This window comes from Convolutriloba macropyga, chromosome 3 (assembly GCF_964194025.1).
Source record: "Convolutriloba macropyga chromosome 3, txConMacr16.3, whole genome shotgun sequence".
NCBI lineage: Eukaryota > Metazoa > Xenacoelomorpha > Acoela > Convolutidae > Convolutriloba > Convolutriloba macropyga.
The window spans coordinates 2431216-2444778 of record NC_134470.1 but is presented as its reverse complement, the minus strand read 5'-3'; the positions used below and the strand labels follow the sequence as shown (position 1 = coordinate 2444778).

The 13563-nt window shown below is 34.0% G+C and overlaps 1 protein-coding gene across 1 annotated transcript; it reads left to right on the top strand.

The window, feature by feature from the left end:
• Window positions 1–5354: 5354 nt before the first annotated feature.
• Window positions 5355–10376, top strand: LOC142336780 (cytochrome P450 2C28-like). The gene is made up of 3 exons (XM_075385698.1): window positions 5355–5570; window positions 6453–6801; window positions 9237–10376. The coding sequence occupies exons 1-3, from the start codon at window positions 5428–5430 to the stop codon at window positions 10206–10208; spliced, it is 1464 nt and encodes a 487-aa protein (XP_075241813.1). The 5' UTR covers window positions 5355–5427; the 3' UTR covers window positions 10209–10376.
• The last annotated feature ends 3187 nt before the right edge of the window (window positions 10377–13563 follow it).

Below are 13563 nucleotides of genomic sequence, written 5' to 3'. Positions count from 1 at the left end.
GAAGTAGAGGGAGTATAACGTCTGGATTTTTTGGCGCTCACATTGGTACCAAAAGTACCAAAAAAAGAAAAATTAGTTCGGAACCTGACAAAAAAACGAATACTTTTTTTCCAAAATCGTATTTTAACAAGTTTTAAACTGTTCTGCACTGGTTCTGCTTGCTAATTTTTGATTTTGTCTGCAAAACCCCTCGACTTTGCAAATTTTGGGTTTTTCAAGTATCATTATTGTGCATCGAGCTACAATTCAAATTATATTTCGAAAAATTCTCATGATATTAAATTTTTTGTATGAAAAGAGAAAGTAACAAAAACCAACTCTGAATGACAAATTCATTAAAAAATGTCAGCTTTTTCTGCAATGTTGTTGAGCCGAAAACCCTCAGAAGACTATGAAACAGTACTGATATAGCCTTTACTACTGATATACCCTAAATCAGTACTGGTTAACTGTGACACTAGGGTGCGGGAGGATACAGACAATTATGATGACAGATAACTAGTTCATTTATGTGCTTCAACGAAAGATATGGGAGCAACACATATTATTTCTTATGACTAATTTTGCTTAAGTTTTTCAGTTATTTCTCTGAAAATTGTTAACAAAGATTCAATTTGACAGAAATGAAAGAAAGCCAAGTTGATAAATAATTGCACTAAAAACCCTCGTATTCCTAATTGCAGATTAGCAAAACAATTGATGATAAGCACCAACCTTTATAATTCGCCTGGGGTCAAAATTGTATCAACAGTACTTCAAAGATTGTTATAAGACAATATACGCTATATACGCTATGCCATTATACAACCAATTTATTCCCTTTAATCTTTTCGATCAACAATCGGATTACAAAGTAGCACTTGTTATTGCTAGCACATTTAATGATACTTAAGCGGATAATTTAATTTTATTTTTGGAAGTTCTAGTCTCATATCAAATCCTAGAGGCTACTTAGGCATTATTCTTACATCAAAGATTTACTTTAAGACAATCTAAGTTCCCTCGCTAAAATATTATTATGCTAAATAGTCGTTCTGGTAGTTTCAACATTATCATAAAATATAGAGTATCTTTTGGGTATTTTCTCACATTGGGTATTTTTTCCTGACTCCTTTAAAGATATTTAAAAAAATCATGTTTCCAGGCGAGTTGTAATAATTATTTTTGGCTATATCGCAGCTAATGTCGCAGCGACATAGCTATATCTGGCCGCAGCGACATAGCTATATCTGGCCCAATGTCGCTGCGACTTTTTCAATCTCAGGTTCTGAAAAAACGTATCAAATAATTTTGTATTAGGACAACCTAACCCATTTTTATCTTTACTTCTGCAAATACTTGTCATTTACTGTCAGTGGTAAGAAAATGCTGCTATTTTTGTCGCATATAGCAAGAAAACGCAATTTGAGAATTTTATATTAGATAAGCTCAGTAAATTATTTTGCAAAAGAAATCTTTTCGTTGTAATTAAAGAAAGACGTTTGTCTCTCGGTTGTCTCTGATTTCATTGGATAGTCAAAGTGATTCAATGGGTCTCATTTTTGGCCTCAATTTCTGAATTTTATTTCAGCCGTCTGATGTTCTTTGTCATAGGCGAAAATCCCCACTTTCCATTTTTCAGTTACGATATGATAAATTCTGTAAATCAATAACTGGTTTGGCGCCAATAATAGAAATAAGCATATTTGCAATTTGCATATTCAGAATCAATTGCTGCAAACGTTTTTTGTAGGCTCTTCACATGAATATTTTGTGAACATCTACTAATTTTTAAGCGTCAAAGATTTCGAAAGTAAACAAAAATTATTAACAAATAGTTACCTTATAATCAAAAGTTACGTTCAACATTGGGAAACTGAAACTAGAAAAGCATGATCTGACCAGGTATGATTAAATTTTTGAAATCTGACTTAAAAAATATCATTTTCAAAATAAATGAAAAAGAATAAAAAACGTTGTCGAAGTTTCTCCAATTTTACTGCAATTTAGATCTAGAATTTCAACTTTCACCAATAATATTACAATTTCATTTTTATTACAATTTTTTATTACAACTACAACTCAAATGCAAAAAAAATGTGAGCAATTAAACTCCTAAAAAATTCTTATTAATTAAATCTTATCAAAATTCTTTAATCAAAAATTCTTTAATCTATATACACAATTCATTGATTTAAAAAAAATTAGCTAAAACTGCGCATCAGGATTTTGAGCTAGCCATACATCAGGATTAGTGTTTTAACCACTTACAAAGCAGTATTTCTCTTGTACAGCTACTTTACTATCGTGTTGTATTCACTTTAATTGCCATAAAATATTAAAACATCTCAGATTTCAAATCGTTATTTTTTGAAGTTGTTTATTGTTTAAGTTTTAATACCTTTGTTCACTTTTGTGTTCGTTCTTGTTATCTCCTGTAGAGTTTAAAAAAACGAGAGCTGTTGCAGTACTGTAGAAGTTAGGGCTGCAAAATTGGCAGCTGAAAATTTAGATGAGTACTATTTAAATTCCTCAATCAACTGATTTGAAAGCCTTGCAGTGCTTACAACGCTGAACGCAAAATATGCTGAAGTAAAAGTAAGGTGACATAAAAGATAGTCAAAAAGTATGAAATATTTGCAAAAAATAATATACTGTGAACTCATAAATTCAAAGTAGCAATAGTATTTCCGATTTATAATGTTTTCCAGAGCACTTTAAATAAACATAATACATAAAATTTGATTCCATTGAGGACAGCTGTCTACGGCCACTCTTCTCTTCTGCCGTGGGACATCATCCGGAAATCGAGTGCCGGTTACCCCGGTGAAGCCGCGACGCACGCGAGGTGACTGTCTTGCAATGGAAAATTTCTGATGCCGTTATCCAAAATTTTCGGCATAGTTGACCACTTTTCAAAAATCGGTGTGCTTGACTGCCAGCGATTAGAAGTGCCTTGCTGCTAGCTTCAATTTTTTGACGTTTTGAGTTACAGCTGCAGTGTACCTCGTCATCATTTTACACGAGATAAAAAAAATTGTTCTTCTTTAGAAAAAATTTGCATTAAAATGTTGAAACCAAAAAGTTGGGTATTTAATTTGATCATTGTTTGCCTGAAAACTATCGTAAACGAGTTTTTTGTAAGCTTCATGTCTTTTGCATCTTGTCTATGATTGACGCAAGGCTGATAAATAAATCATTGAAATGTTTTTTGTGAAAATTTTTTGTTTTGCTTTTTTATATATTTAAGTTTTTGCAAGAGTTTAAAAAAGCTTATGCTGGCAGCCTCGTGCTGTAGCAAAAAAAATAAGCTTTTTAATCTTGTCGAAATTACGGCATGCAGATAGATTAATGATCCGGGTTTTCGGCTTATTGACTTTAGAACTAAAACAAGTAGGATCGATAATGTGCGTTTGCATACAAAATTCCAACCTGTTGTATCTAAAGCAATGCTTGGAACCCTGACAACAGTAAATCAGTTTAAACTGAACATTTATTACTAACATTTGTTTCAAAATCTTTTTATAATGCAAGAGCACGTTAAGTAGCCATTATGAATTCATTCCAGTTTCCCCTCAGTGTCCCAACGGTTATTGGATTTTCAAACATGATAACAGGCAGACAAACAACGATGGAACAAAATTTTGGAATCCAACAAAAATTTACGTGACTTATATTCAAATGAGAAATTATCGTATCATTAACGTTTCGATGAAATCTATCTGTATTTTTGAACTATGAAATTATTCAAGGTCATTTAAGGGAATAATGCCCACTATTGAAGATCAGACGCAACATTAAAAAAAGTTGACATAGCTTCAAACTTATTAATATCATAATATTTTCATGGCAGCTGCTGTAAATAGATTAGCGAATCTGGCAACGATAGGTAGAACAAATGTCTCCAGAAACTTGAGAGTGCAATAAAAGTTGCTTCGCTTCTCCACTTTCGTAAACCCGAGAATTTAAACCGCTAAGAAGACCGGCCTAAGTAAGGAAGCAAAACCTAGCCACAACAAAAACCACTAGATAGAAATTAAAGATATAAGAAACAAGAAATCTTCATGTTATCCATTTGGAGGTTTTGATTATTAAATTTCTATTTTTATGAAAACGCGGAAACTTTTACTTGACCTAGTTAACACCTCATCACCTAACCTATTCGTTAATAAGGATTAACAAGATTTAGATCTGTTTACATATGAACTACTGGTTATCACAGAGACTTTGTACGCGATCTCAATAGGATCGTTCTCAATTTTGTCAAAAAATTGAAATAAATCACTGTTTTGGCTCAATAAATGTTCTTTTGAAACACTTTTATCTTCAGATTACGACCAAAATTTTTAACGAAAACTTTACTCAGAACACAAACATAATATCAATTCAAACAAAAAACAATGTGTGAAATATTTTAAAACTCAAACTAAGTGTTTCATTTTAAAAAGTTGGATAAAGGTTTCTATAATTTAAAAATATTTTCAACTGAAATTTCTTTAATTTAAGCATTTAATAATTTGCCTTAGCATTCACCCGGCTGTTGAGCATAGTCACTAATTGAAACTGATTTAATCGAAATAATTTTTTTTAAAAAAAAAAGACTGAAGGTAAAGATTTTTCTAGCATGTTTAACAAATCTGTTTTTCTTTTAATCCAACCAATTGCTAAAACAGGTTTAATATTTTGTTTAAATTTCCAACAAATATATAGCCATTCTCTCTCAAGTTGCTATTCACTAGCAAAGAGAGCATTTATAGGCATAAACTGGCTTCAGAAAATATCAAAATAGAACTGTACGTTATGGTTTTTTGGTGAATCGCAATGTGATGCCGGGGAATCACATAGGTGATGCCTTAGCGAAAAAAAAAACATAAATGGTAAAATGTTTATGATTAATAGAATTTTGATACTTGGCAAACATACTAGATCATATATGATTTCTAGTTAACCATAATGGGGAAAATATATGATCTCCTTAGTTTCATACAAGAATTGTGCTAAGATATCAAGCATGGACAGTATGAAATCATATATGATCCTTGTATGAAATCAACAAAACTTCACACCGGGTACCGACGCTGCTTGTCTTAATTATTTTTGCCGTGTTTCCTGGGCCCCTCGACCAAGCAATATGTGTTTTATAATACACAATAGCATCAATGTCTGATCTTTGATTTATTTCTCTAACATTTAAATCGAATTATTTAGTACAGCTTAGATTATTTTAATATCAATTTACAAAGCAAACTGGTCAAAACACGAATGCAAGACCTCGTTTTTGAGCAAACTAGTTGTAAAATTGCTCTAATATTCAAAGAGCGATAGAATCTCTATTTGATTTGTTATTATATTTAGAGAAACTAGCAATAGTTAAGAAGCTTAGCATATAGTTTGCAGTATCAAATTCTAAACTCAATTCTCAAAGTTCAATCATTTTATGCTTGAGTTATGATTGAGTATTTGCTTGCTGTCTTGGTTCTGGTTGCAACTTGGTTTTGGTACTGCTCTAGACCCTCTCGACTACCGCCAGGACCCCTGAGCTTGCCATTGATACGGAATCTTCACAACGTCAGACCAGATGAAAACATCATGTAATTGTTTTTTTTTTCAGTTTTGAAGACCGCTAAGCGAAATGGAGCGCAGCTTTTACTCGCGACATCATAGCGTTTTTTGTCAACAAAATTCGTTTCAAATTTGCGAATTTTCGCAGATAGGAGAACCGAAATTTTTACTGGATTATTTGCTAAAGAAAAGCAAAACCAATTTTAAAATTTACACCCCGATGCTTGACCTGAACATCAAACCAAACCAAGACTGTCATAGCTATTCAAAGCAGCAATTTAGAACTAGAAAAAAGTACAAATTTCGAATTTTTTTATCCTTTTCAAAAAAAGTTTCAAAAAATTTTTGATCTTTTCCATAAGAGCATCTAAGCATTTTTGAAAGGCATCGCTCTCCATTATGCAATATCGGTTAAAAAATTTGGATATTTCCTAATTTTTTAACCGCTATTGTATAAAAAATTGCTCCCGTTTCTCTCGATGCCCTGAATTATCTATAAATGACAATTTAACAACAACTTCAAAATGCCATGTATTAACTGCAATGACTTTAAAACCAGCGTTTATCAGGCTGTGCAAAACATTTCTTTGCATTGGTTTTTTTCACACATGGTTTTGCAAAAAAATTATTATGTTCACATGGTGAAAAGGAAACATACCCTAGGTTCAGAAATCTGTGCCTGACCCCCCCCCCCCCCCCTCATCCCGAATACGTATTGCATCCCCAAATTAAAGAGCACTTACAATTACATAGTAAACCAATATGTAGAAAGTTTGGAACGTGCGCCTGGAGTTGCAAATAATATGCGCTTAATTAGTGGGGTTGGAGAAGAGGGGGGGGGGGGGTGGGGGGGTTACAAACGCACCAACGAAAAATATCCAACTTCCATTATCATTTAATTGCCTTACTAGGAAACGGATGGAAAATCTTCACAAGCAATATGGACCAATGGTGTCTGTATGCTTGAGTGGTCAGGGCACCTGGGATGTCCGATTCGAAGGATACGATCTGATCAAAGAAGTTCTGCACGACCCTCGATTCTCATCAAGGACAAACTTTGAACTGTTCGATGTTCTGGGCAACACAAAGGGCATAGCTTTTGCTTCTGGAGAACCGGTGAAAGTGAAGAGAAAACTAACCCTTCAGATAATGAGGGCATTGGGTGTTGGGAAGACTGCTTTCTCCACTGGTATTGAGGAAGTGACAAATAGTTTGCTGATATATCTGGAGCAGTTTGAGAACAAAAATGTCTACGTTCAGGTACTCTCAAATTCTGCACGCCTCCCCCCCCCCATCTCCACCATCATATTTTACGGTTGTGTGTGTGTTTTTTTTGTGTGTGTGCGTGGGGGGGGGGGGGGGAGGGCTGTACATTATATATGTCCACTATAGGCTAAGCTTGGGAGTTATAATAGGAAAAACCAAATTCTATAGCTCAGAGTGCTCAACTGAAGATTGACTTTCAACTACCAAACTGAATGACTCCTCCCATTCTTTTGGTTCGTAAGACGACAAATTCTAAAATAGTCTGCATATAGAAAGAAAAAAGGTGCATTCAAGGATCGCCTTTGTTTACGTGGACTTCTGGAAAACGATGGTCGATAACAACAAAATGTATGTTACGTGACCCTGCTTGAAGTCACTGAGAACTTCTGAAGTCTATCGAGAACCGCGTAGCCGTTCGCAATGTTCAGCCAAAGTATCGGTTTGAAAAAGCTAAAAATTTGTGCAAGTCAACTTATTTGGCTATACAGATAAAACTTCCGTCGAATTATTTTCTGACTGTGCATGTACTTGGCGTTCTAAAATTTGTGCCCGCAAATTTCAAGTAAAAGTACCAAAAAACTGCTGAAATTTTGAGATGCCTCGGAATAAATTGTTATTTCCTTCTCTAAAAAAATGTTTCACGAAGACACCGGTACTATAGCGAGATTTCTGAAGATGTTGGTTTCATCGATATAGCGCTACATCGTTGTAGTTAACCAAAACAAACTTTTTGATTAAAAAATTTTAAAAAATGCTACTGCATATGCAGGTATCAGGTCAAAGCAAATTATTGCTCTCATATTTCTAAGAATTAAGAATTTTTAGGGTTTGCGTTCTGTTTTTAGCAATGACCAATTTTTTCAAAGTTCATAGTTTTCAAAATATTTGCTTACACTAAAGTACGGCAGAGCCAAAAACACGTTTAAGGCGATATTACCATAGTTACACCATAATGGTGACTATTATTTTGTGATGGTCTATAATGGCACAAATCCAATGATCAGTTTCACTCATCAATCAATGATCTGCGTTTCAATGAGTAGCAATAAAAAAAATATTTTTGTATTGAATTGGAGGTTAAAATTTGATGAGTGTCTCTGACTGTATGTTAGTGATTGAGAAAGAACGCTCAACTGTTTATATTAGAGGGTTTAGGTGGTTTAGAGGCAATTTTAAAATTCATTTTTTTAATATAAATTTTCTAAAAACTTTGCCCATACATTTAGTTATATATTTGTCCAATATACTCACCAACGACAGTTTTTATCGTTCTCATAAAATTAAGATAGGATTATACTAAATCGATTGGCTTCAATTTTGATAAAGACTGCTATATATATATATATATATATATATATATATATATATATATATATATATATATATATAATTTAAAGGGCTGGGATTGATTTGAGCTGGATAAACTTCTTTCTAGTCAAACGAGTAGAATGTTCAACACAGAGAAAAAAAGAAGAATGCAGCAGAATTGAGAATTGCAACAGTAGTGAAAAGTATGAAACGATGCATCAAAATTGGAAAATCATTTGTCGCCACTTAGAACAATTATATTTTAAAGCGCACTTTGCTTACTCTGATTATTTTTGCTCATCGTAAAATGCAAATAAAAATTAATACAAAAGATACACGCAGCTCAACTCACGCTATTTGAACAATATTCTTGGGATCAATAAAATTTTATGTCTTTTTTAAATCTTGACAAAAAATTATTCTTTTCTTCTACAAAACTGCTACATTTTTATAAATCAAAGCTGCATAATTTTCTCTTCAATCTGTCAGACAAACATCAGAACGTAATTTTTTCTCAGTTGTCTTCTTTTTTGTTGTCCTCTGTCACATATTTTCTTTAAAAAATCATGGAGAATTCTTCTCATAGTTTGTAAACAGAAAGTTTTTGGTGAAATAGTTTTATTGCATAATTAAACCAATTTTGTCTTGCACTTTTTTTATTGTAATGCAAATAACAGTTTAAACCTTGTGTATTTAATATATGGCCGACATCAAAATTTTTAGCACCTTAACTAGTTATTGAAGCAATGGTTAAATTTTTTTTTATTTTAGTAAATAAAGAAAATAAAAATCTCTACAAGGGGTAGTGCACTAAGCATAAAATATTACGAAATATCTAAACAATGATGTTTCTTCCTAGTGCTGGTTTTGTTCCATTATAAAATTAATCAGAGACAAATCAATTTTTTGTCGTTCAGAGTTCAAGAAATGAATGTTCTTATTAAGCTTGTTAGAAGTAAAAAAACACAAAGCAGATAGACAGTTTTGATAAAGTTTCTTAATAACTTGCTGATCAGCTAGTGAATCGAACTTGATGGGGACTTTGAAAAAATAACAATGAAATGTCTCCACCAACATAACAACAGCAATTAGTCAATAACTCGACAATTCAACTGTTTTAGGGTGCTTTTGCGTATGCGACTAACAACATCATCTCAAAACTATTATTCAACACTTCTTACAGCTTCGACGACAAATTTTTCATGGAACTGCATCAAAAAATTATGCGATCGTTTGCAATTATGAATCCATCTCAACTAATGTTTGTGCTTCCCACATTTCTCGCCAAACATTTATCCACAACAAAAGAGTTTATCAGGTTGAGACTCGATCTCTGCGAGTTTGCGCAACAAAACTACATGAAACGAAAGCCAAAGACACAATCTCAGAATGAAGCCGAATGTGTTTCGGATTATTTGTGGGAAATTTTTGACGAGAAACAGGATCAAATTCCCTTTCCAGACGAAGATATTCCTTATATTTTGGCCGAGATGTTCACCGCTGGTCAGGAAACAACAACTACAACCTTATCATGGGCCATATTAAACATTCTTCATAAACCGGAAGTCCAGGAGAAAATTTATAACGAGCTTCTTAAAGAATTCCCGGAAAGTGACAGGATAGTTCCACTGAATGTTGTGACGTCATGTAATTACACAATGGCGACCATCCACGAAACTCAACGTTTTACCCCCGTGTCGTTTAGTTGTATTGGTCATACCGCAAACATCGACGTTGAGAACTTTCACGGGTATCGGATACCGAAAGGTACCAGAATGTTCCCCCAGTTTGGCCTGATGTACAAAGACCCAAAACTCTGGAAATTTCCCAAGGAGTTCAACCCGGAAAACTTTCTAGACGACAACGGAACATTCCAGAAGAGCCAGTATTTGATGCCTTTTTCAGTTGGGCTCCGGGCGTGTCCGGGTGAAAATATTGCCAAAATGGAACTCTATTTGGTGTTTGCAAACTTGTTGAGAAGATTCAAAGTTTGCCCAGCAAATAATGGAAATGTTCCACCTTTGATTCCGAAAGTTGGTTTTGTTCTGGCGACCCCTTATTTTGAAGTGCAGCTTCAAAAAAGAGACAAATAACCCGCTAAATATATCACAAAATACGGAAAAAGTATTCGTTCAAAAGTCTGTAAAGCTTAAACTAAAATTCGGCTCCATTTTCATTATATAACTTGATTCATCGTTAGTGTACAAAATGTTTGACTATATGACACAGAAGAAAAATGACACATGTAGAGATGTTTTTAAGTTCCGTTATTCTAGAAAATGAAAGCTATTTTTTCTGGTGTTTCATATAATCAGTTATTATCCAGAATATTGGAACCTAAAAAACCGATACCCTTTTTTTCCCTTTCTGATATTTAAAACTGAAAACCACACGAAACGCTGAAAAAACGCGGAAAGAAAAGATTTCTCTTAAAATCGGCAAAAGCGTGACAAAGTACCATTTCAAGTTTACAAACTGACAAACTGAGAAATCTATGGCTGATAGAATTACAAAAGGATTGATGTCAATAAAGCATATGAACAAACACAATTAGACTCAAATTGAAAAAGCGAACAAAAACATCATGCTTGAGAGCTTTAGTGACGCTGAATTCTTTAGTAGCTTAGTGGCAGACAGACATTTTTAATGAGGCTTCGATGAAAAGCTTTGGAGATTAATTATTTTTGGTGACATGAAATTAGGCAAAATTTAGCCAAAGTAACTGGATATTGAAAATATCGTTATATTGTTAGACGAGTACACTCAACTTATTTAAACAAAGCTACATAAAAAAGCTTCAAAATCAAAATTTCTCAAACTTTAAAGGCATCCGAAACTAATAAAAAAAAGTTGCGACAGAGTTAAAAAAAAATATGCAAAGATGGAAAGCTTCGCCCAATATTCTCAAACAAATCTTTGAAGATTTATAAAGGTTTTTCACTTGGATTGACTCCCAATTTATATCCAATTATCCTAGTCCTTGTGCTTTCCGCAGATTGTAAATTGTGGTAAAACAAGCTGGTCTTCCGAACATTTTTTAGATTAGTAGAAAATATTTTTGTGTTAATGCTTTGTCTTGATGATCATAAAGTAAACCGAAAATGAAAATGTAGAGCGCAGGAAATTGTCTTGAGCAGATACTGCGAGTAAGTTAAATAGGTGTTTTAAATAACCGTTCTTTCTTAAAGGCTTACTGTTTCGAAGGCGCCAGAGAGGGGAGTTGAGTGATATATTTTAAACAAACAAATTAATGAGCAAAAGCATATTGAGCTGTCGATATATTTCGTTTACTTAGCAAAGTTGTATTTGTGCATCAAGCCAAAGTCGAAATGAGTGGTTTAAATTTAGAAGTAAACTAGAGAGCGAACACTTGAAGTGAACTAAATACTTTGAACAGAAGTGGAATTTCAATTTGAAACAAATGAAAGTGCGATTTCGAATTTGCAGAATAATGGGCACCCCCAAACTTGGAACCCCTCAACTCTTTAAATTATATTCATCATTGGACTCTGAAAATGTGTGGGCATGTTCCCCTAATGATTGTCGCGGCAGGTTGCAACTTTTCGATCTGAGTAAGTGAAGTAGGGTTTTGTCGATTTTGAGTAAATAAAAAGGCAATTTATCAGTTTTTCGAAATACCGTGGAGCAGAACATGTCCGACCCCCCAGGATGGTATGCGTTTAATTTTTGATAACCAATCAATGATAGGAGGAACTCCCAATGGTCTCCCATTGCGGGTATAAATTTCAGGCCAATCAGACTACCCATCCCCCAGTTATTAACACTGGATTTAGTGGGAACTGAAGGTTTTTGGGTATTTTACTGTGAAATATGACTATTTGAGTCTGAAGTAATAGGATTAATCAATCGTAATGTCATGCACGTATAAATTAAGGTTTTGATTGATCTTGGGAAGGGTTTAGTATGTAAAATGGTGACTTTTGAGAATATTGGTAATTATCACAGGAAGGTAGTTAGCACCTAAATTGAAATAGTATTTTCTCAAAAAGTTGACGTCGGAAGTTGACCTGAAATTTGGGGGATGAACTAATTAGGTACGGGGAATCCGATTTTAATGTCAGAATTGACCCCAAACCAACCTGCAAGGAACTAGCGCACGCCCGTGCAGCGCAACGTGAAATTTGAATTAATCGTGGAGTACTGATAGTAGCCCTATGATTTAAGGAGCTTTAGGGTAACTTTTTAAAGGTTTTTGATTGGTGACATCTTTGACCCCAGATTTCGACCACACACCGGTGCTGCACGACGACCCGAAAGCCAAAAACCGAAAAACACGAAATTCAGGCCCCAAAAATGAGTTTGATTTGGTAAAAATATGGTAACCCTGAACAGTTGTTGACAAAATCACCCCGATCACTTTTCCAGATTTTGGATACTGATCGACACGACTCCTTAGAAATTTTCAAATTGCAAACGAATGGCAACTGCTGGTTGGTTTGTCATGAAACTTGGCAGGCAAGCTGTTCGCACTCAATTTTTACTAAAAAATTTATCGGAAGACGTTTTGACCACTACTTCGCGAGTTTTTGATTTTGAAATTTTGGGTCATTCTGGAGAGGTCGATTAAAAAAAGTGCGCGGTTATTGTTCGTGTTCTATTGGGAGTAAAGCCATAAAATTTTGTGGGTAGGTGCAACTATGAGAGATTTTTCCATGACAATAGTTAGCTTTATCAACTTGACCCCTCATTTTAGACGACTGAACTTTGGATAGCCCCTATAATTCAATCTTTTAGGTTTTTAGGAAAATTGCCTTCATCGGCTTGGATAATTACTGGGAATTGCTTGAAATATTTTCACAATTGGAAATTACCATTGGTCTTTGGTTTAGGTTTGGGTTTAGTTATTTATTCAACACATGATTTTTGACAGGGAATGATTGCAGCTAGTTAATTTGATATCGTAAATAGAGGAGTAAGAAATTTTCAGAGCATCGTTCAATGTTTACTAAGCAAACGCTGATTGACATATCGAGTGCTTTTTTGAGATGAGTTTGTTTACACATGACTACAAGGGTTGTTTTAAAAGATAAGGAGAAAGTTGAACAATGGTTGGTAGCAGTTGAATGACAGAGCATAATTTAATAACGGTTTTTTTGCATAGCAAACAATGCCCTCCTACAGAATGTGACATATTTCAAGTGTAAGTTGCAAGGTTTACTTAAAAGGTTAAAGTTTTGTTTGCATAAAATAATAATGTATTGGTTGAGTATAAATTGAAGTGACACAAAAATTTTTTGCAGACTTGGGATATTTTTGGGAGAACTTCAGAAGGTTGGAAAAAGGAGAGTTTTTTGCATAAGCGAGAGAAAGCAGTTGATTTAGTGGGACTAAACTTCAAAAGATATTGTGAAAAACAGAGAAGAGATTGAAAATGAGACTGAACTCTGGAAATTTTTAATTGCAAGACCGATTGGGATAACGTGATTG